Source organism: Erpetoichthys calabaricus, chromosome 9 (genome assembly GCF_900747795.2).
Source record: "Erpetoichthys calabaricus chromosome 9, fErpCal1.3, whole genome shotgun sequence".
NCBI lineage: Eukaryota > Metazoa > Chordata > Cladistia > Polypteriformes > Polypteridae > Erpetoichthys > Erpetoichthys calabaricus.
In genome coordinates, this window is record NC_041402.2 from 35,663,757 (window position 1) to 35,688,892 (window position 25,136).

The following is a 25,136-nucleotide window of genomic DNA, read 5'->3' on the forward strand; positions in this document are numbered from 1 at the left end:
GCGGCCCAGCTGTCAGACGGCTGGGGCCCGGTAGTGGGTCGCGGACCGGTGGTTGGGGACCCCTGCTATAGACCACCATCATATGCTGCCTAAACACACTTTCTCCTGTCAACACTTTGCTGTCTCCAATCTCTTTCACACTGACCCCTTGTATAGGATATAATCTACCTGTGTGAATCTTGATTCTCTCTTGTATGTCAACCTGTGTTCCTCCTTCTTCTTAAAATACGTATTGACCACAGCTATGTCCATACTTTTCGCAAAATCCACTACCATCTGACCTTCTGTATTCCTCTCCTTGACACCATTCCTACCCATCACCTCCTCATTTCCTCTGTTCTCTTCACCAACATGTCCATTAAAATCTTTGCTCCAATCACCACTCTCTCTCCCCTGGTACACTGTACACCACTTCATCCAACTCACTCCAGAAATCTTTCTCCTCCATTGTACATCCATCTTGTGGGGCATGTGCACTAACAACATTCATCATCACACCTTCAGTTTCCAGCTTCATAATCATAACTGTGTCTGCCACTCTTTTCATCTCGAAAAAACTCTTGATATACAGTTCCTTCAGGATATCCCCTACCCCATTTTTCCTCCCATCCACACTATCCATCCATCCATCGTCTCCCGATTATCCGAGGTCGGGTCGCGGGGGCAGCAGCTTGAGCAGAGATGCCCAGACTTCCCTCTCCCCGGCCACTTCTTCTAGCTCTTCCGGGAGAATCCCGAGGCGTTCCCAGGCCAGTCGAGAGACATAGTCCCTCCAGCGTATCCTGGGTCTTCCCCGGGGCCTCCTCCAGGTTGGACGTGCCCGGAACACCTCACCAGGGAGGCGTCCAGGAGGCATCCTGATCAGATGCCCGAGCCACCTCATCTGACTCCTCTCGATGCGGAGGAGCAGCGGCTCTACTCTGAGCCCCTCCCGGATGACTGAGCTTCTCACCCTATCTTTAAGGGAAAGCCCAGACACCCTGCGGAGGAAACTCATTTCAGCCGCTTGTATTCGCAATCTCGTTCTTTCGGTCACTACCCATAGCTCATGACCATAGGTGAGGGTAGGAACATAGATCGACTGGTAAATTGAGAGCTTCGCCTTGCGGCTCAGCTCCTTTTTCACCACGACAGACCGATGCAACGCCCGCATTACTGCGGATGCCGCACCGATCCGCCTGTCGATCTCACGCTCATTCTTCCCTCACTCGTGAACAAGACCCCGAGATACTTGAAACTCCTCCACTTGGGGCAGGATCTCGCTACCAACCCTGAGAGGGCACTCCACCCTTTTCCGGTTGAGGACCATGGTCTCGGATTTGGAGGTGCTGATTCTCATCCCAGCCGCTTCACACTCGGCTGCGAACCGATCCAGAGAGAGCTGAAGATCACGGCCTGATGAAGCAAAACAGGACAACATCATCTGCAAAAAGCAGTGACCCAATCCTGAGCCCACCAAACTGGACCCCCTCAACACCCTGGCTGCGCCTAGAAATTCTGTCCATAAAAGTTATGAACAGAATCGGTGACAAAGGGCAGCCCCTGGCGGAGTCCAACTCTCACTGGAAACGGGTTCGACTTACTGCCGGCAATGCGGACCAAGCTCTGGCACTGATCGTACAGGGACTGAACAGCCCTTATCAGGGGGGGCCGGTACCCCATACTCTCGGAGTACCCCCCACAGGATTCCCGAGGGACACGGTCGAATGCCTTTTCTAAGTCCACAAAACACATGTAGATGGTTGGGCAAACTCCCATGCACCCTCCAGGACCCTGCTAAGGGTATAGACCTGGTCCACTGTTCCGCGACCAGGACGAAAACCACACTGTTCCTCCTGAATCCGAGGCTCGACTATCCGACGGACCCTCCTCTCCAGGACCCCTGAATAGACTTTTCCAGGGAGGCTGAGGAGTGTGATCCCTCTGTAGCTGGAACACACCCTCCGATCCCCCTTCTTAAAGAGGGGGACCACCACCCCGGTCTGCCAATCCAGAGGCACTGTCCCTGATGTCCATGCGATGTTGCTGAGGCGTGTCAGCCAAGACAGTCCTACAACATCCAGAGCCTTGAGGAACTCCGGGCGTATCTCATCCACCTCCGATATACCTGGCCTTACTCCCCTTCATGTGGTCTCTTGCATGCACAATATATCAACCTTCCTTCTCTCCATCATATCAGTTAGGGAATCCATTCCCGGGCTCCCGATTACCGGGAGCCCAGGATTCTTGGACATTTTTCATTCCTGCATTCCCGGGAATTAAACTGCTGCAGTTCCCGGGAAAACGGGAACGGCCAAGCTCACATATATAGCGTGTAAAAATCGATCAAGAAATAACAGTTATAGTTGAAAATAATTAAGTGGCACGGTTTTTTGGCCCACGGTGTAGTGTGTTGCTGATTAATTCAGTCAACAACAGACCAGCAGCAGTCAATCTCCCGGCTGACTGAGCACAGTGGACTGGGAGGACTCTGCACTTTGCAGCGCACGAATGCCGGGACGGGGCAGAGTTCATTAACGTCTGTGCTGTTGACAGCTTTGAACAGCAACTTGAAATGCGTCAGTCTGTTGCATCCGCATTATCTGTGCTAAGAAACTTGGCATCACAGAATTATGACAAGAAACTGGCTGCATCAGTAAAAGCTGAAACAGCGGTGTTTCAGAGCAACGGCCAGCGCGGGCATTATTTAGAACAAGTGTATCAGTATCTGATGACTGTGCCGCCTACTTCAGTGGAGGCAGAGCGTGCTTTCTCAGCGGCTGGCGTACTCTGCATGAAGGTAAGGTGCGCTCTATCGCCTGGACGACCGCACGCTAGACACGTTGTGCTTTCTACGCTCTTATTAATGCAACTAAATAGATACATGTACTTGTATGACAGCATGAACTGCTTGTAGTTAAGGTTAGTCTTTTATTCGTGTCAACATATTGCAGTAGTTTTATTAAAAATAAGTGTCACTCGTTCTAATACCGTTCATATGTGAGATGCCCTTGCACTGTGTCATTCCCGGGAATGACATGAGAGATTCCAGAATTCCTGGGAATGGATAAACCCGTCCGGGAATGGATTCCCTAATATCAGTGAACTCTCTGCTCACTTCCACTTTCTTTACCTTCCTCTTCTCCCCCTGCCTGCAGACACGCCTTCCCCCTCTTCTTCTCCATCTTTGGCCAATTGTAGTCAAATTCCCGCTTTTGGCTAACAGTACTGGTAGTAGCTGTTGTTGACCCGTGCCTCTACCAGTCCTGTATGGAAATTAAATTGTTTAAATGTGGTTAAGAATTATTATATATAAATCAACATATCCCAATAATTTAGCTAAGAAAACAGAAGAAAAAGATCTTAATTTTTACTATTTAGGCAGTATATTTAATAGAAGACTGCCAGTGTTCCTGCAAAAATTATTTTTACTATTTCTTTACATTTTTGATGACACACTGCTCACTGCTTAGATATACAAACATTTGATTTCATTCCATTCTGCTTCTAGCTTCTGTGAAACTCCCACTGTCATCCACTCTACAAAAGATTCTGATAACTGACATCTCCTTAAAAACAGCAGAAGTGTATTCGGTCATATTTGTTACAGTGAGCAGTCCGTTGTTCATTCAACAAGGGTAACTCTGAGAAGTACTTGTACATATTTTGAAAAATCTTTGAATTAACTGTTTCCACTGTATAATGCTACTTCTATAGTATTACATTGTGTTTCCATAAAAAAAGAAAGAAAATATAACTTTGGTCAGCTCTGTTATCACTTTATTTATACTTTCAGTGTTTTCTATTAATTCATAATCGCACAACATGCCTTTTTAGTACATCTTTGTCCCCATCTACTAAAAAGAAGGCAATACTGTGCTTAGCTTTGGGTGCTTACAGAATTTGAAGTGGTTTTGCAAGATCTTTATATTAGTATAATTGTTTGGTCAGCTCTGTTATTACTTTATTTATACTTTTAGTGTTTTCTATTAATTCATAATCGCACAACATGCCTTTTTAGTATACCTTTGTCCCCATCTACTAAAAAGAAGGCAATACCTTGTTTAGTTTTGGGTGCTTACAGAATTTGAAGTGGTTTTGCAACATCTTTTATTCTTTTAGACAAGGAGATCAAACCGTCAAGTCAAAAGGAAAAAATATGCAGAAGATGGAGAATCCAAGATTTCTGATGAAGAGGTAAAGGTTTCAAATAAAACCAAAAAGCTGACAGCAACAACAACAACAACAACCCCGTCTTCCAGAACTGAACAGCCACTGCAGCTTTTTGTGGTGAGTATTAAGTTAAAACTATCACAAAAGTATATACCAAATTAAAAAGTTACCTGATAATGTCACTGGAATGAAGACATTTTAGAGAAAAAGACCTGACATCAAACATGTCATGAATACGGACCCAGATTATGCATAGGTTTAAATATCAGTGTTTAGGTAAAACATTTTGAAAGTAAGCTTCACTTGTTTGTAAAAAGATGGTGTATAGGCCAATAACAAGTAAAAACCATGCAATTTAAGGAATTTGTGATTGCTTGTGTAATATTGTCTTGTTTTTTGTGTTTTGTTTCCCCTTTCCGGACTTTCCTAGTGTACCTAATAAGGCCAGACATTTAGGTTTCCACAAGTGTCATAAAACAAAGTAGTGATTTAGCTAGAATCTTCTTTTAGCATAATCTCTCAGAAATGAAGTAATGAATGTGCACATAAAGTATGACAAATACAATAAATGCCATGGCATTCATGTTGTTTGATCTGTAAAGAATTACCTTACTTTATAATGTCTTGTAGTGTCCTCTCCCATGTTGTTCTCCGCAGAAGGTGGAACAACGTCATCCTTGTTTTAAGAAAGCTTTTAAGGTATATTTTTGATCCAAACATTTTTGAGACTATGGTTTTAATTAGGCATTACTACAGGAATACCATCGTTTAAAGCTTGATTGTCAGAGGATCTACAAAGTTAGACTTGTCTTCTGTAGTGCAGCAAAGGATATTGAGAATATTTATTAGAATTAATGAGTCTGGGATCTTTACTTACAACATGGCAACAAGCTACTTAATTTGTTTTTTTTTCATTCTTATGTACTTCCTAGGCTTCGATTTGCCCAAGTGTGAGGACCATTTTATATAATTAAGATTTGAAATATGCAGTGCACTAAAAAGAATGTTGTCTCTAGGAGACAATTATGATAAAAATCAGAAAGTAGCATTATTGTGTTTATTAATTGATGTGTTTTCTTCTCGGTTCCCGGTGGTTATATTTTATTACAGTATATACTTACATAGCAAAAACCTTTATGGGTGTCACTAGTAAACATGCTGTAATTACATAAAACACTCATCCATCCAAGGCATATCCTGTCAAGGCTTGATTTTTAACTTGTACCCAATGTTACAAGGATAGGCTTTGGTGACTTTCAAGTCCAAATTTGATTAATCAGACTTGAAATAATAAATAGGTTTGGAAATGCATTTTTTCATGCTGTACTGTAAATGAGACAATAGTTAAGGCACATTTCAGTATTAACTAACAAGTCTCTAGCTATAAAAGATTGAAGACGTAATAAAAAGACAAGATAGAGGTTCTTTATCCAGTATGTGAAAGTCAATGTTCTTATTTGAAAGTCTACATAAATAAATACAGTAAAACCTTGATTATCTATCACTCAATTAACTGTTAGTCTCCACTAACCGTCAGGGCAAAAAAAAAAAAAAATTGCTCATGCCAGCGTCTACCCATTAATACTGCCTGCATAATATTCTCTGAGCTGTGTTAGAACATAGTGTTTTTCCCCAGCACCACGTGTCATGCCACATTTTGAAATCACAGTGTTAGTTACGTACCTTCTGTTTTAATAGCGTTTAGTAGCTTTTCTCTTTTGTTATAATTAAACTACTATACATTGTTATGGCCGATAAACGTATGCGTGTGGTGTTGGAATTGTCACAAAAAATTGAAATTAAATGTTACGAAATGGCAAAAGTGCTTCAAGTATTGCTTCAATTTACAGAGTAGGAAGAGCGACAGTGAAATATATAAAGCATGATGCCGACAAAACTGAAAAACATGTCAAAAATGGAAACTACTGATGGTAATGTTATTCTGTATTAATATTAATGTTCTTCTGCATTGTAATTTCTTTTTAAATTCTGTTATATTATATTTTGTTAATGTATTATGACATGCTGGCAGCTTGTGATGCGCTGTGCAGGAGCAGAAAGGGTGGAATGAATGCTGTAAATGATAGGGCTGTGTGAAGGGCTTCTGTTCTGTAAGGGGCAGACATGCTTCTTATGAGATGAGTGATAGGAGAAGTTGGGAGAAAAGGAAAGGTGCGGCGGAAGAAAAGTTTGAGTAGGGAGTCAGGAGACAATAAGCAGGATTATTCGTGGTAATGAAGAAAACAGAATGGGAGTGGCAGTAGATAATTATTGGTAGGGAAAGCTTTCTTTTATTGTTTTGGAGATGTGCTGTGTAACCCAGATAACGGAGTTTAAGATAGGGCACTGTTTGTTACGGAAAAAGACTCCAGTACCTCTGAGTTGTATTTGCTTATTACACTGGTCATTGCAATATTATACAAAGTAATTAATTTTGCTAATACTTTATTTTGTTAACTATTTTAAGGGCGGATGTCGACTTTTGTCGACAGGAGAGGTTGAGGGCGTATGTCGACAAAAGTCAACATCCATGGGTAGTGGGCGACAATCAGCTATTAATGGCAACAAAACTCACTGTTACATCACAGGCATTCCCTCTCTGCTTGGAGGAATGTTAGACTCATTGACTCTGCATCTAATCCTTGCGTGTGTGTGAGTTACAAAATGTAAACAAAGGCAAGATGGCATTGACATCTCACGAGGGAGCAAAGCGAGTGCAGAAAAGAAAATACTCAGCAGATGATGTTTTGCGCATTATCGCTGAGTCGGACTCTGATTTTTCAGAATCTGATTTTGTTGACAGTGATCAGGAGATCGAGCAAGAGAGTGAGGATCTGGCATCAGCTGATCAGACACCAGCCGATGCCGCCCCAGCTGATTGCCTGACAGCTGAGCGCATTTGCGCAGCCGATGCACCTACGGCAAGGTTCATGTGGGAGGAATACCCAGACATTGATCTGTGGGAGCCAAACTGGCTACCGGACTTCACAAGACAGCATGGCTTGCTGTTGGACATGACAGATTACCAGCTGCTGGACTACTTCAGGCTGTTCTCTCCTGATGCTGCTTTTCAGCTACTGTCAGACGAGACAAACAGGTATGCAGGGCAATTTTTTGAATCACAACAACAACAACAACATTTATTTATATAGCACATTTTCATACAAAAAGTAGCTCAAAGTGTTTTACATAATGAAGAAAAGAAAATAACAGACAAAATACAAAATTAAAATAAGACAACATTAGTTAACATAGAAAAGGAGTAAGGTCCGATGGCCAGGGTGGACAGAAAAAAAACAAAAAAAAACTCCAGAAGGCTGGAGAAAAAAATAAAATCTGTAGGGGTTCCAGTCCACAAGACCGCCCAGTCCCCCTCTGGGCATTCTACCTAACATTAATGAAATAGTCCTCTTTGTAGTTAGGGTTCTCACGGAGTCACTTGATGCTGATGGTCATACAGACTTCTGGCTTTTAATCCATCCATCATTGTTGGAACATCATGGTGCTTTGGGTAGATGGTGGTGGCATAAGCCACCACCAACAGGACACCGGAAAAGGAAACAGAAGAGAGAGTAGGGGTTAGTACAGATTTGAATGAATAGTTATTATAATGAATTGGATATACAGAGTATCAGGATTAAATTACAGTGAAGTTATGAGAAGGCCATGTTAAAGTAATGTGTTTTCAGCAGTTTTTTTAAAGTGCTCCACTGTATTAGCCTGGCGAATTCCTACTGGCAGGCTATTCCAGATTTTAGGTGCATAACAGCAGAAGGCCGCCTCACCACTTCTTTTAAGTTTTGCTCTTGGAATTCTAAGGAGACACTCAGTTGAGGATCTGAGGTTACGATTTGGAATATAAGGTGTCAGACATTCCGATATATAAGATGGGGCGAGATTATTTAAGGCTTTATAAACCATAAGCAGAATTTTAAAGTCAATTCTGAATGACACAGGTAACCAGTGTAGTGACATCAAAACTGGAGAAATGTGTTCGGATTTTCTTTTCCTGGTAAGGATTCTAGCAGCTGCATTCTGCACTAGTTGCAAACGATTGATGTCTTTTTTGGTTAGTCCTGAGAGGAGTGCGTTACAGTAATCTAGCCGACTGAAAACAAAAGCGTGAACTAATTTCTCTGCATCTTTCGATGATATAAGAAGTCTAACTTTTGCTATGTTTCTTAAGTGAAAAAATGCTGTCCTAGTGATCTGATTAATATGCGATTTAAAATTCAGATTACAATCAACAGTTACCCCTAAGCTTTTTACCTCCGTTTTGACTTTTAATCCTAATGCATCCAGTTTATTTCTAATAGCCTCATTGTATCCATTATTGCCAATCACTAAGATTTCGGTTTTCTCTTTATTTAATTTAATCACGGGCTGCGCTTGCACCGCATTCTCGTTTTTTAAAGTGGAAACCCACAACAAAAGACAAGATGAAGGGCTTTGTGGCATTACAAATAGAAATAGGACTAGACTGGCAATATAACTTCAGGGAGCATTGGTCCAAATGTGCTTTGTCCCCAGGTGGCTTTGGACAGGTTATGCCGCGTGATTGGTACATTCTGCTGCAACGTTTTATTCATGTCTGTGATAACCAGAAGCAAATCCCAAGGGGTATGTCAGGCTATAACCCCATGTATAAAGTTAAGCCCCTGCTTGACATTGTGGAACCAACATATAAACAATTTTATCAGCCTGGCTGTGATTTGTCTGTGCATGAATCTATGATAAAGTACAAGGGACGCCCTTTTTTCCGCCAATATATACCAGACAAGCCCACAAAGTATGGCATAAAGGATTTTGTACTGGCAGAAACAAACACTGGTTTCTTCCTGAAAGTAATTACATATACAGGAAAGTATTTCTTTCGAAGAGAGAACTGTCCCTTGACAAGTCAGGTTGTGTTGGAGCTTCTTCAGGGCTATGAACATTTGGGTCATGTTGTGTACATGGACAATTTTTATACATGACCAGAATTGTTCATGGAGCTACAGAGCAGTGGAATTGGAGTTTGTGGCACAGTGAGGGTGAACAGGAGACACATGCCTTCACAGTTGAAGCCAGACAGGCTGAAGATGAAAAGAGGTGACAATACGGTTTTCATGCGGGTGGAAAACTTGGTGGCAGTGGCATGGCACGATGTCAAATGGGTCACTTGTCTCGCTACAGTACACACTTAACAATATATGTGAGAAAGTGCAGCAACAGACAATTGAAAAGGAAGCACCAGTGCAACACATATTGTAAGCAGTGCAATGTGACAGTTCATGCAATTGGCTTCTTTGAGTGATATCATACTTTGCAGGACTTTGCTGTGTAACATGTATGTGAAATCATAGTATGTGAAATCATATAGTATACAGGCTCATACAACATGCAAGACAGTAACATTTGTCAAAGTAAATATTTTTTGTTGATTTGATATGTTAAACCATTGCTTTGTGTTCTTTTTTAAAAAAAGTTAGTTTTTGGAAAAATATTCAGCCCTGAGAGAAAAGAAACAAAAAAAAATTACCCATAAAAGAGTTAATACAGTTTTTTATAAATAAAAAATATGGCTGTTTGCTAAACTAATCTACTGTATATGATTTTTAAAGTAGCTGTTCTATTATCCGTCTTTTCTCTTATCTGTCACGGCCATGGTTCCGAACCCTGATGGGTAATCGAGGTTTTACTGTACATAAAACATTTGGCCATCTGCAGCTATTAGGTTTATAGTGGCAGTATTTCTAAATAATGTTTTATTTTAATGTGATTAGTTTTCTGTATCCATTTGAATGTATCTATTTATGTTTATTCAGTTAATATTTTAGTTTTATTATCTAATTTAGTGTAACCAAAGCAGTCCATAACAAGACTCCATATTTTTTTAAAGAGTATTCAAGAACAGTCAGTTCTTGAAGGTAGTGTATTGGAAGCAGGAAAAAATGAGCAAGTATCAGGATCTCAACAGCTTTGACAAGGGACAAATTGTGATGGCTCAACCACTGGGTCAGAGCATCTTCAGGTCTTGTGGGTTGATCCTGGTACGCAGTAGTTAGTACCTACCAAAAGTGGTCCAAAGAAGGATAACCGGCAACAGGATCCTGGGCATCCAAGGCTTACTGATTCGCACAGCCTGTCTATTCCAATGCCCTAAAAGGGCTCCTGTAGCACAAATTACAAAAAGCTTAATGCTTGTCATGAGAGAAAGGTGTCAGAAAATGCAGTACAACACAGCTTGCTGTGTATTAAGCCCATTGCGACACTCCTTGTATGATTTTGGGCTATTCAAGAAATTCATTGTTGTTTTGGGTCGCATAGCTGCACACTAATCAGAGTGCCTATGCTGACCCTGTCCATCACCGAAAGTGATTACAATGGGTATATTGGTATCAGAAAGGGACCTTGTAGCATTGGAAGAAGGGGGTCTGGTCTGAAGAGTCATGTTTTCTTTTAGATCATGTGGACGTCCTAGTTCATGTGCATCGTTTACCTGGAGAAGAGATGGTAGCCGAATGTACAATGGGAAGAAGGCAAGTTGACAGAGGCAGTGTGATGCTCTGGGTTTTCTACTGGAAAACCTTAAGTTCTGGCATTCATGTGGATGTTGTTTTGATACTTACCACCTACCTAAATGTTGTTGCAGGCCAAGAACACAGCTTCCTGGCAGAGGTTTTCCATGATGGTAGTTGCTTCTTTCAGCAGGATAATGTGCCCTTCCATACTGCAAAAAATTGTTTGAGGAAAATGACAAACCCTTCAAGGTGTTAACTTTACCTCCAAATTCCCCACATCCCAATCTGATTGAGTATCTGTGGGATGTACTGGAAAAGCAAGTCTGATCCATTGAGACTCCACCTCACATCTTGCAGGACTTAAAGCATTTGCTGCTAACCTCTTGGTGCCAGATACCACAGGACACCTTCAGAGGTTTTGTGGAGTCCATGCCTTGACAGACCAGAGCTGTTTTGATGGTACGAAGAGTACCTACACAGTATTAAGCAATTGGTTCTAAATTTGTGGCTGATCAGTATATATCGCTTGCCAAAACAGCATCTGTCAACCAATTTTATGAAATTCCTTTCCCTGAATCTATACTTAAATAGTATTTTCACTTGCAATCTCTCTTTTAAAATATTTTATTTCCTGCTCTTTGTCTGTATATTGTCAGATCTTTCCATACTATTGTTTCTAGTTCATTTAATTCAGATAGTACATACTTAGTGTTAAACCTTAAAAGTGTAATTGTAAGGCTATCTAACTTTCTATATGTAGAAAGAAAAACAAATTGCAAAACATTAGTATGTGGGAAATGTTTTTCTTTGAATACATAGGTTTTTCTTCATAAGTAATGCATATTAGATATTTTTCCTGTTTTTGTTATTTTGAGATTAAATGGAAATGTATTGAAGTTTGGTTTTTATACAGTAACATGATTGTACTCTTTTTACGAGTAAAACTACAGTTGAAAATTTTACAGTTATACTGTATATTGTGCTGTATATTGTATATCTTGGTGCATGGGTTACCTGTCCTTTTTTCAGTAATAACATTTTAGTGATTACATGTTTAACCATCAAGTGTTATAGTTGAAACATATGTTTTACATTAATTTGAATGAATCTATAATTTCAAATCTCTATTATATTAAAAAAGTTTTCCAACATGTCCGAATTAGTCAGCCTTGACCACTCCCCTCCACACCGCTCGCTCAATCATTATAATGACAAGGAAGAAAGGCAAATTATCTATTCAAGAACGTTGAATTTTAGATTGCGATAGAAAAAGAGCGGCAAGAGCTGATAACAGACGTTGAAAAAAAGAAAATGAACAAAAAAGAGCTGCATATAATAAAAACGAAGAACAAAGAGAATCGTCCAATAAACAAAAAAGAGAAAAATATCCTGAACAATAAGTGAACAGAAATGCTAAAGAGCAGCATTTATTGAATGAAAGTTAGAGGATAAAGTAATTCATAATATTGTAACTGTCTGGAAAAGAAATTACCACCTAGGTAGTTTGTCCTAAAAAGCCATGCAAATGGGGTTGCTCAGAGTGCTGTGGAGAGGGATAGGCAGAGAAGCCACATATGCCACTCATAAATAATGCAGCCGCAGGGATGATGAGGGGCGGGAAATTGTTATGGAAGTAAAAAATTGTTATGTTTTAAAAAAAAAAAAGGTATGGAGGGGGTAAAAAAATGAGTTTGAGAAGTGTTTGACACATGGATACTCTTTGTCTGTTGTTTTTTTCTCAGTTTGCATGGTCCAGTTAAGGCAGAAGAGCAATAAAACCTTTGTTTTGGACTGCTACAAATACTACCTGGAAATGGCCATTACAATATTGTTTTTGATGAGGTGTTAATGTCATTTAATTTTTTTATACTATTTTGGTTTATGTAAATACATAAAGTGATGTCATTTGTTTGACCTTTTGAGGAAAGGAATTAGATTTCCCACACATTTCTTTGAAGAATTTTTACATGAGTTGATTTCTAATGGGCATGGGCAGTTATTTTCATTTTATACATTTTGTTGTAACAATTTAATAGGCACACGTGATGCTGTCGTGGAGAAAAAACTTGTTCTCATCTCAAAGAAAAACACAAGTTTTTTTGATGAGCAATCAGAGTAAGACTTTATTTAATAGAGCACAAAGCCATTTCAATTCAATGAAGTGAGCCCCTTAGTCCGGGCGAGCCTTGTATTTATTATAATTCTTATCACAAAACAATCTTGCTTTATACATTTTTCATCATGACTCCTAAGACACAACTCCCTCATTCTGTTGGCTTATTTTTTCCGCAAGTATTTCCTTATGCTTGTTAGGCATAGTTACTTTATATCCATCGCTCGCCACTATTATCTTGACTCAAAGGCCACACTTGCAACCTGGCCCAGATAGTGACCATCACCTACTCTCCAGATATACTTAATCAGTTTCGACATTCCTAGCCTTGGGCTGATAAATATTGGTACTTTTCTAGTTATTTAGTAAAATAAAAAGTTCAGGCATTAGCTAATAATTAACTCTTACATGATCTAAAGTTAACTATTTCAATATGTTTTACTTTAATTTGATTGAGATTACATTGATACAGTACATAGATTTACTGTACATTCCCTGTGATATGAGCCATAAAAATGAACAAATAAGCACATTGTTTTCTTTTTTTTTTCATCCCTTACTTTTTAGGAAAATCCAAGTGAAGAAGATGCAGCAGTTGTTGATAAAATCATGTCTTCAAGAATTGTTAAAAAAGAGGTATGCCCCCTCCACTTCATCCTTTATGAATTAAACCTTTATGTCCTGATGATTTTAATGGTCTCTTAAATTTGAATTGAGTCTGAAAAAGAAGACATAAACAATTTTATTAAGAAGATAGGTTAATGAAGGGTGTAGATCGGCAAACATATGAGTTGAGGTTTTGTGGCTGGATCTGTAATATGTAGGATTATAATCCTAAAAGCCTGAACACTAAATAAGAAGATTAACAAAGCAGAGAGAGAATTAATGTCACAGTCACCTTTTTTTATTTCCTTTCAAGTAACTCTGTTTCAGAGTTTAGTTGTAAAAATCTTTGTAATTAACTTTAACATTACAGGTATACAGTAGTATAGAATGTCACTGAAGCATGTCCCATTACAACCAAGATGTGCTATGGCATGTCTGTGACTCAGAGTTATATCTTTTTATTCAAATCCCTTGAATGGTATATCTTTATCAGATGTTCTATTGTAACTCTGCATTTTTATGCAGTCTAAAGCTTTTTTTTTTATAATATGTGCAGTATTTTGAAGTACACTATATATGCTTTGAACCTTACATGGAAAGTAATATGCTTATATGACATACTTTTTGTTTTTCAAGAAATAATTAATATCCTACTACTTTTAGGTTTCTCCTGGGGTGATGGCAGAGATTGAAGAGTTTTTTGTCAAATACAAAAACTAGTAAGTTTCTTTGGACAATGTATTAAGTCTGTGGCTATCCTTTTGGCAACAGGTACAATCTAAGGCATTTTCTTTAATGCATTTAAAAACAATGGGATCTGGTACATCACAATTTAGGAGAAGTTTCACTTTTTCTTCCTCAAAGTGGGGGGAACAGTCCACTTAGTATCTTATAGGGCATTTTGATATTTTTTGCTATGCCCCCAACAAGATGAGTTTGAGACAATCAGTTTCCCCTCCATCTATTCGAGTATAGGGTAGTCGAGAGCTGAAATTTTTCTTGCAAAAAATGTAGTTTGAGGTGCTTTAAAGGAATTAAAACAAAAACCTGTAACTACAAAGAAAAAATAAATGTAATTAAATACAGTAAATAAATAAAACTAATATATAACTAAATAAAATATTAATAGATAAAAAAGTAAATAAATTCAAACTGATGCAATACAAATAAATAAGTAATAGAGATGTTAGAGACCCTAAGTGTGAGTTTAATTTACTGTTAACTAAGCTCAGTTTTTAAGACTCTATTGATGGTAACAGTAAATGACAGAGTCTGACACTGTGGCCAAATAAGAGAGGAAAACAAAAACTCCAACTGGCTTTATGATGGAGAAAATAAACCTGTTGGGGTTCCAAGGCCAAAAAACTCCCCAGTCTCCATTAGTTTTTTTTTTTTCCGCCAAAGCATAAATGTAATAAAGTATCGTAAATGTTGTAAGTTGCCTTGGATAAAGGTGTCGGCCAAATAAGTAAATGTTAATGTAAGTAGAAATTTCATTATAACGAATATGGAGAAAATACATATACTGTTGTGATTGGGGTTGCTGGCAATTCACTATCTCTAATGGCAGCAGCCTGAGGACAGCTCTGTAACTGCTCTGCTGCGTCTGGTAAACAGTAAACCAAGGATAAAGTAATTGGTTGTCCTCTGCAGGAGCAGGATTACTGTATAACATGGTTGTCGCATGATGTTTAGAACATTTGACACCGGGCTTTGACCAGCACTTCCTCTCACTCTCCTGGTCTGCCACAGTGGTGATTCCAAGCTGGTGGTATTCTTCTAATTTGAAGATGGGAGCTAAAGTAGGATAATTGCCTGTGTCGTAGCTCCTTTCTTGAGTGCTGAAGTAACTTTGAATGAAGTCTTGAGACTGTACTTCCCTTCTCTATACAGTAAATAAGTACCTGTATTTCTCCTTGGAAACCCGGACTCGCCTTCCTTTCTCTTGTGCAACTCCGTGACTCAAGCTTGACAATACCTGTATAACCGCTTACAGATGTAGCTTTTACAATTTAATTTTACTGGTACATTGACAATAAAGGGTTTCTATTCTATTCTTAAAAAAAAAAGTGCTTCTTGAACTGCAAAAAATATTTTATTTCAAAATGAGACTTTTTTTATACAAATACAGTTCAGCATCCGCACAGGACATAACTACCCACATGGATGCTCAGTGGATCACTGCCTCAGAATTCGGCTATTATACCTACACTCGCTGAAACTGCCCAAGACTGGAAATTTCACAAAAGACTGTCACTTTTTTAGTCTTACAAGAAAGAGACAGCCTGTTGCAGGGTTCTCAAGACTCAGCAAAAACTACAAGCACGGCATTAAGTCTTTTATCTTCTTCAGTGGCCAAAAACAAATTGTTATTTTGAAATTTACATTTTGTTGAAATGAAATCTGTTAAATAAGATGCTCTATGAATGTTTGTCAAGGCACACAATAAGTATTCATTATTTTAAATATTTCCTTACTTCAGTGTTCGCTATAATGGAATTTGACCTGTTTTCTAGCAACCTTTGATACACTGTGGTCCTGTTTGCGTGCAGTAGAGTGTTGTGCTGTTTAAGAAGATGTACTGAAAATATCAACCCGTCCCACTGTACTTATATACCGTGGAGATACTACATACCATTCCATCTTTCACTTTTAGATTGATCTCTCTTTTATATCATTACCTCAAACACAGGAAGACTCCAGTGAATGTTCTCTAAGACATCTTGTCTCTAGGCAGTATAAAACATCAGGCTCAACTTTCTAGCTTGTCTTTTGGTAAAACTGATTTGCATCTAAGGTTTTGTGCCTTGCTTTGTAGCTCCTACCTGCACTGTGAATGGGCCACTGAGGAGCAACTTCTGAAAGACAAGAGGATCCAACAAAAAATAAAGCGCTTCAAGATAAAGCAGGCACAAAGGGCTCACTTCTTTGCAGATGTAAGTAGAGTAGATAATTCTGAATCTTAAAGTACATGTCCCGTGTACAATATTGTAGATGTACTATTCATTAAAAATTATATGGTTCAAAATACTATTTAAAAGATTTTATTTTTTCTATCTTATTATATTCTAATTCATTGTTTGAAAACAGTGAAGAAACAGTAGGGGAAAATATAGCAGCAAAAAAAATGGAAGAATGTGACACACAACAGTATCAGACAGAGAATTTGGAGTAAAAACAAAAATCTTTAGTAAAACTGTACCAGAATTTTGTCAGTTTGGTGCAGCTACAAGGTGAATGGATCACTTGAAGTTTATTCCATTGTTACTAAAATTGAATCACTTTCCCATCTGAATTAATATTTTAATCTAATAATATTAGTACATGTGCAACAAAACTGCTTATTAGATGACATAAAATGTAAAATAGGCACTTAACCATATAACTGTACAACCATATATCCTTTATAACAGCAAATTCTGCAATCACATCATAAATTTTTCTTCCTTCTAAGTAATATTTTATTTTTTTATATATTTTTCATTTATGTGATATATTGTTAGCATGATACCTTTTTATCAGTTATGGGTGTGTAGTAAGCCCGTTAGCCCAGTTTAGTTCACAGCACCTATAGAGTGTTCAGACACTTATGTTTTCATATATTTATCAAAAGTATCGCACAGTCAGATATTGTTCTGAATACACTTATTGTTTATGCACAATGTTACTATCCTTCTAAATGTTTTGTCATTTTTCAGATTTGTGTCCAGGTGGCTTGTGCTGTGTATGATATGTATACCACTTTTCTTATATCCCCTGGTAATAGTTCAGTATAGTACTTGTTTAAATATAGAAGAATATTTTCATTTTAGGGTCCAACCTTTGATTGTTGGTGTAAGTGTTCCATGTTGTCCTGGCTGGGGCAGATGATGGAGAAACTGCTAAGCGTTCCCCCCCCCCCCCCTTTTTGTCTTTCCTTTTGCATATGCCATCTCACTGTGTGTGATTGTGCACATAACTTGAATGCCATAGGGTAACTAATAATTTTCATTGTCAATCAGCAATGCTCCAGGGAAAGGTATTATGAAAAATGTACACATACTGTAAAAAAAAAAATCACTTCTATATCTCAGTGTGCTAATACCTTAAATACTAAAATATCAGAGTTGTTATTCCCTTTTACTTGGATGCAATAAATAATTAACAAGTTAGGAAATGTGTGCACATGTTCAGAGGTGTTCATTGACTTAGCTATCTAATTTGAAAGCAGGTACACTGAACTTTTTTTTGTAGTTATTTCATCTAAGAGTTGGTTATCAAATTTTTGTTAATTGAATATTTTTGTAGCAGTGAGTCTTATACAACAATAACAGCATTAAAAGAATGTAAATGAATGCATTAACAGGCTATATAAAATAATGTACTTTAACAGCAGTGTTGCCTTAATAGCTTTCATAGACAGCAGAATCAAGTACAGTGGAACCTCGGTTTGCGAGTAACTTGCTTTACGAGTGTTTTGCAAGACGAGCAAAAATTTTTTAATAAATTTTGACTTGATAAACGAGCGAGGTCTTGCAGTACGAGTAGTATGTATACGCTTTGTCTGCTGAGCGTCATGTGATCACAACTGAGCTGACAGTTCTTCTCTCTCTCTCGCTGCGGGATTGTGGGCAATCGTCTCCTATTCTCCGTCTGAGTTGGCGTGCCTCACTCATAGTCAACATCCATATGAGCATATACTGTTTACTGCAGCATTAGCATTGTGACTGTGTGTGCGCGTGCGTGTGTATGTGTGTGTGCACGCGCGCGCTCGTGTGTGTGTGTCTGTGCTCACGCGCATGTGTGTGCTGTGACGTGCGAGTCCCCGTCTGCACCCTAAAACACAAAGCTGAGTCTCAGTACTTTAGCAACACCAGCTTTATTCAGCTTGAAACAGCAACAGCGCGATTATTTATTGTAGCGGGATCTGCGCTCTCCTATACACAGACACAAGCAGGGCCCTGCGCATTTATAATGTTCCTTGTTCCTTGTATCACCCATCGACGGCAGGCACTTATAGCATGTCCGCGATCTTTTCGGATTCGCTTTTACGGCGAACTGCTACAGCACTGGGAGACTGCAATTGCTTTGGGACGCTCTTCTGCGTGTCGTCCCGTTGGGTGCAATCCCACAAGAGTTTAGAAACTCACTCACACCAGCCATGATTCTTTTCAAAGGTAAAGTGCAGGTTAATTTGTTTTATGTATTTTTACTTTATATTTTGTATTAATCATTTTTATATGAATAGTTTTGGGTTGTGGAACAAATCATATGAGTTTCCATTATTTCTTATGGGGAAATTCACTTTGATATACGAGTGCTTTGGACTACGAGCACGTTTCCGGGACGAATTATGCTCGCAAACCGAGGTTCCACTGTAATATAAAAGTTGCATGGACTCATGTCTGTTGTTAGTTGTTGGTTGTGGACAGCCAGTGACTAAGAGAAAACTCTCTTAAAGTAAAATTGTTAGCTGCTTTCGACCCATGATGAAGAGTAGTTCATTAGCTTTACTGATAAATGATAGTGTCGGAGAACTAATTGAATCATTACAATCTGTAGATAATTCAAGCTTGAGGTTTTTGTTGCAACATAAATGCTGAGTAAATGTTTGTTCACTCAATGCCTACACAGTAACAAGTACATAATTCATGTCCTCTTACATTCATTTCTAGATAAGTGTAACTACTTTTTCTGTTAAATGGTGTACTAGAGGCGAGCTTGTACATGCAATCCTCTCCCTCCATTTGACTAACTTTTATTGAGGACTAGCAAAATACCCGCTCTTCGCAGTGGAGAAGTAGTGTGTTAAAGAGGTTATGAAAAAGAAAAGGAAACATTTTAAAAATAACGTAACATGATTGTCAGTGTAATTGTGTTGTCATTGTTATGAGTGTTGCTATACACACACACACACACATAAACATATATATACATATCTACATATACACATATCTACATACATATATATACATATACACATCCACATATATATATATATATATAATATATATACACACATACATACACACACATACATACACACACATATACATATATACATATACACATACATACATACACATACATATACAGTATATATACACACACACACATACATATATACACACACATATATATATATTTACATATCTACATATATATATACACATATATATATACATATCTACACATATATACACATATATATACATATCTACATATATCTAGACATACATATATACATACATACATTGACATATATATGTATATAGTGTATATATGTGTATGTATATATATATATATCAAATCAATGTCAACCTTTTGTAGGGTCTGTCCCTGAGACTTAATTGTCATTGCGAAGCAGAGCCTTAGTGGAAATTGGAGGCGTTTGAATTGAAATGGGAGATCAGAGGGTATAACGGGGATGCGAGGAATAAAAACTCTCTCCCCTGAGCCACCGCCAGTAAAAATAGTTGCCTGAATGAGGTTCTTTTGCAGACACGTGACCTCAAGTCTCGTGCCGTCACAAAGTTTCAGTGGCTGTACGCAAATCCGCAATCGGTTTCATATTGTTTTCGTACCTTATCAATTGTGAAATGTGTTTTTTGAACAGGTTTGATTCATTGAAGTGATCACTCCTGCTGCATTCAGTCACTTCACGTGAGCCGCTCTCTTTTGTGATGTTGCGATGTCCACGGGTTTATTTAATGTTAGCTAAGACCCGGCAGTTAAAAGTTTCTCGCTACAGCAATTTTAACTCTGTCACAAAGTGATCCAAACTGTCGTTTATACCTCTTGTCTTCTCATTAAACTTGTATCTCGCGAATATGGCATTGCAAACGGCAGCGGGTCAGTTCACGTGCTTACATGGGAGGCGTGATGACGCGATATATTTTGATATATATCAAAATACCCGCGCTTCGCAGCGGCGAAGTACTGCTTTAAAATTTTTATTAATAAGAAAAGTAAACCTTTTTAAACTGAGGGAAAATGAATCAATAATTATTTCTTAAGGATCTCTTTGTATACCATGTTGTCAGTTCGCCCTTCCGGTTGTAATATGACCAAGCTGTGTGCTGAGCTTACTCTTGAGCATGAAATCTAACGTGGTTTGTGCCCTTCAGAATGAAAACAGTTTGCATTCACCTTTTTAATAAAATGCGAGCTTTTAAGCCTGAGAAATCACCCCGTAAATGCACACGTTTAATTGCACATGTGTTAATATGTATGCTTACACAGTATTAAAAGACACTCAAAAATTAAAGTCATTTACCTTCGTTCCCGCGTTTGACTCGTGCTGTAAATCTCTTCCTTGTTTTTAGTTCACATGATTACGTAGGAGGCGTGATGACGCAATACGTGACTCCGCCTCCTCCATTAGAGTATATGGACAAAAAACAGTTATGACCATTACGTGTAGAATTTCGAAATGAAACCTGCCTAACTTTTGTAAGTAAGCTGTAAGGAATGAGCCTGCCAAATTTCAGCATTCTACCTACATGGGAAGTTGGAGAATTAGTGATGAGTCAGTCAGTGAGGGCTTTGCCTTTTATTAGTATAGATCTGTTTTTATATCAGGTGATGCTGTCAGACGAGTAAAACAGGAAAATATACAATATATATAAGTTGAAGTAAGCCCTCTCAAGGTAATCTAATACATAATTGAAGCTGTAGGTTTCTCAGTTTTAAGATAGACGAGATTCATTATTTGTCAATGCTTTTCAATGGGAGGGTTTGAAATATCAAAACTTTGAACTGCATTCATGATGTTGGAATGAAAACTGAACTTTCATGAAAAATTTCCATGAAGAATAATTGTATCAAATTTCAACAATATCAGTCCATTGGGAGCAGTGTTGTTTCATGCAGATAGACAGACACAGAGACAGGACTACTTATGCATAACAATAAAAAGCTTGCTACTATATTTTATATACTACATACTATATACTGAATATGACCTAGAGTCATCTTTTGAAGTATAATACAAAAAGGTAATATCTAGTGTTTAATAAAACAAAGATTTTATTTGCCAGCTACCTACACTGAATTTCAAATAAATTACTGAAACATGTCAGAAAAAGCTTTTTAGTGTCTATCATCTGAAATATTTCCCTCAGTAGCTATCTTAAAAATATTAGAAAGGCTCAAGATTTTTGTTCTAGGTTAGAACAAGTTCTAAAAACATCTCTTTGCAGTCCACTTAGCCTTTCATACTGAAAGAATTTTTCGTTGCTTTGGTTTCCGATTACTTCCGTTTCAACAACCAGCTTGCTTTAACGATTAAGATGTTGTTTTTTTCCTTTTTGTATAATATTTTTGTCAATTTTAAATATTTTCATAATTTATCTTGTTCAGCAAATGTACACCTCTAGCTGTTTATAGTATGTATTGTGTCACAGATTACTCTCCCAGTGAACAAAGCACTTCACATAGCAAAGAGTTGTTTCAGAGACCCCATTTAACACTCTTTGCACATTTTATCTTTGTTTGGTGCATTACAGATGGAGGAGGACCCTTTCAATCCAGATTACATTGAAGTGGATCGTGTGCTAGAGGTTTCATATTGTGAAGACAGCGACACAGGAGAGGTACTAGTCTTATCACTTTTCTCATCTTAGTTTTTCAGTTTAGGAATAGACCTAATAATTGTAAATAGAAAAACCTAACCATAATTTACATTGTGTTTAATCCCACAGTCTTGTTTAAATGTGTCCGCAGTTGAGTATTTTTGATTTTAAGAATGGAGAGCTTTTTATTTTTTTAAATTTGAGTCATACTGCTGCAAATATGCATCATTGTGTAAGAAAATTCTTTTCACACGTTAGCTGTATATGTGCCAAGAAAGTAAAAAATACATTAATTTTTGAGTTTATTTGCCAACTATAAATACATACGGTATTTAAGAACCCTAAAATATCCTTGTGACGATGCGGGTTCATCTCCATGCTCCCATCGGCTGTTTGGGAGCCCTTGAACCCGTCACCGTTGGTAATGCTACCGATGAGCTAAGCAGTGAGGCAACAACATAGCAAGGGGATAGTGCAAAGTGCTTTCATTTAAAACAGAACAAAAAAAAGTGTCCAAATAAATAAGTGCAGTGCTTTATCAAATCTCTTCAATAAATAAATAATCCAATAAAATAGAAATGAAAAGTGGAGGTTAAAAACAATCCTTTAAAAACGAGGTTAAAACAATGCAGGAAGCTGTCCTTTAAAATACAATTCAGAGCCCGGTGCTTCTCTTACCTGGCGTCTCTCCTGCTTCACCCGTCTGGGCCCCGCAGCAGGCAAGAATCTATCTCTGCAGCTGACCTTCACTCTGCTCGATCGGTCTGGAGGCCTCCCAATCCCTGGTTTTGGTCGCGCACTGATCCCATACTCGAGACTTGGTTTCCTGGATGACCAGGACGCTCACATCAAGGACTTCACCACCAAGCCTCCCGGCTCCCACTGCCTTCCCAGCCTTACGCGGCCAGTCGTCCTTCACTGGTCACTCCCGTTACACAATCACTCAGCGGGAGTGACCACTACTGCTACACCCGGGTGTCGGCCCATCACCCAGGCTTCTCGTACAGCTGCATGCGAGCCTGCACTCGCTCGCTGTCCTGTACCGACTCTCTCTCTCCCCACATCCTGCTTTCTCCTGCAACCTCCGTTCCTTCTTTCTCTTTCATTTCTTTTTCATTTCCTCATTTAGCCAACTCGCGCTTCTATATATTGAGAGGGCATAGCAGCTGCGGAAAATTAGTAGCCCCAGGAACAATCACGGATGCGGGCGGTCTCTCACCTATGCACTTAGGTGAGAAACGCCCACACCGCAAATCGCCCTGAGAACTGCTGCAGCCACACAACCACCACGCCCCCTCGCTAAGCCGCGAGCGCGGTGATTATTTATTTAAAACTGGCATTTGTTAAGAGCTGTGGACCCGCTATACCACAGTCCTTGTCTGAAAATTCTGTTTATTTTATTTAGTTAAATGTATTCTTATGGAGAACACTTCTAATTTACATGTTTATATCATTTGGCCATTAAAGCATTCGAATCACGCATAATTATCCTAGACTAGCCACCCAGCTTTACTATGGCAATTAGATGTTACACCAAATTTATACCTGAGGTATATGGCAATGGTCTTCATACATGCTCTACACCCACTCATCATTTAAGTTGGGTAGAGATTGTGAGTCTTCCAAATGAGTAAGACAAGACCACAAGCAAGTAGTGTAGTTTAAGGTTTCACAACAGATTTTTTTTTACAGAATGGTGTTCTATCCAGTATCACTGAGTGAACTGGAGTATTTATAAATTCAAAACTGATTGAAATAGAAGCACAGGTGTTTCCCAGTAGGACTAGCAAAACAAATGCTTGATGCCATCACATTTTAGGTCTTTTTATGGGTGTATTTTAAATGATCGTAGTCAAGATAAGTCTGTGCAATGTACACTTCTTTTCTTTGAGTCTTAGACTTTTATTCTAAATTAACCCTTATGGCCTGTTTAGGGTACTCCAGCTCCTCAAACACTCAACACAAAGGCTTGGACACAAGTGTATAAAATAAACAAGAGGATTTATTGTGTTAAACCCTTCCCCAGAAAGCATGTCCCACAGCACAAGTCTAAAGTAGAAGGACACAGCAATTCTTTGTCTTTGCCTTCTTTCTTCCTTTCTCTCTCTTTCTCTGTCCTGGTTACTTCTGTGCCTCTTCTGATCCTCCTGGCAATCTTTGTCTTACACCTCCTAACTCTGGCTCCCTGAATGAAAGCAACAGATTTTTTAATGTTGCTCCCAGGAGTACTTCCAGTGGCCTGTTAGCATGGTCTGGAAGTAGTTCAGGGTGTGGTGGAAGCCCCACAAAGTAGGGTTCTGAAGTCCCCCTAGCACCTCCTGGTGGCACACATATAACCGAACAGGACTGAGTTGGTAAAAATCGAGTCCCATGATGCTGCGTGGGACTCCAAGGCACCGCTGCAACCCATGGGGGCTGCCAGCAAGCCATCCTGGGAAGATAATACCATGTGCACTCTCTCTCTCTCTCCTGGTACTTCCATTAATAATAATAATACATTTTATTTATATGGAATGGCAAGAGACCATCCATTAGCACTCAGTTCTGAAGCACATTAGGTCCAATTAAGGGATGCCTTACCTGTTTTGGAGATGTTCCATTGGATGTTAAATTTTAGGTCTGTTTGGTGCTAGTTTGAAGCCCACTACATTCTTATGTAATTGCTACGGATTGAAACCATTTCTCCTTTTTAGATCATTGATATTAAAGCAGCAGTCCTGTAAAATAGGCCCACTGATTTTGTATAGACTTTGTATAGATGTAAAGTGGAGGCATAATTAGGCCCTTTTCCAGGTTTATATTCCTATGACCCCATTTCCCTTAACCTCACTCTATATATATCTATATATATATCTATATATATATATATATATATATATATATATATATATATCTATATATATATATATATATATATATATATATATATATATATATATATATATATATATATATATATATATATATATAATATATATATAATATATATATCTATTACAGTAATCCCTCCTCCATCGCGGGGGTTGCGTTCCAGAGCCACCCGCGAAATAAGAAAATCCGCGAAGTACAAACCATATGTTTAAATGATTATTTTTATATTGTCATGCTTGGGTCACAGATTTGCGCAGAAACACAGGAGGTTATAGAGAGACAGGAACGTTATTCAAACACTGCAAACAAACATTTGTCTCTTTTTCAAAAGTTTAAACT

At 38.4% G+C, this 25,136-nt stretch overlaps 1 protein-coding gene across 16 annotated transcripts in view; it reads left to right on the forward strand.

Annotated features, from left to right (window-relative positions):
• Positions 1 to 25,136, forward strand: part of chd9 (chromodomain helicase DNA binding protein 9) — a 270,690-nt gene that overhangs the window by 173,416 nt on the left and 72,138 nt on the right. For all 16 annotated transcript variants that reach the window (XM_051932075.1, XM_051932074.1, XM_051932078.1 and 13 more), the window contains 5 exons: positions 4,102 to 4,269; positions 13,336 to 13,404; positions 14,038 to 14,093; positions 16,193 to 16,310; positions 21,861 to 21,947. In XM_051932075.1, the coding sequence (XP_051788035.1) occupies positions 4,102 to 4,269; positions 13,336 to 13,404; positions 14,038 to 14,093; positions 16,193 to 16,310; positions 21,861 to 21,947 (498 nt within the window). The remainder of the gene's footprint in view (positions 1 to 4,101; positions 4,270 to 13,335; positions 13,405 to 14,037; positions 14,094 to 16,192; positions 16,311 to 21,860; positions 21,948 to 25,136) is intronic.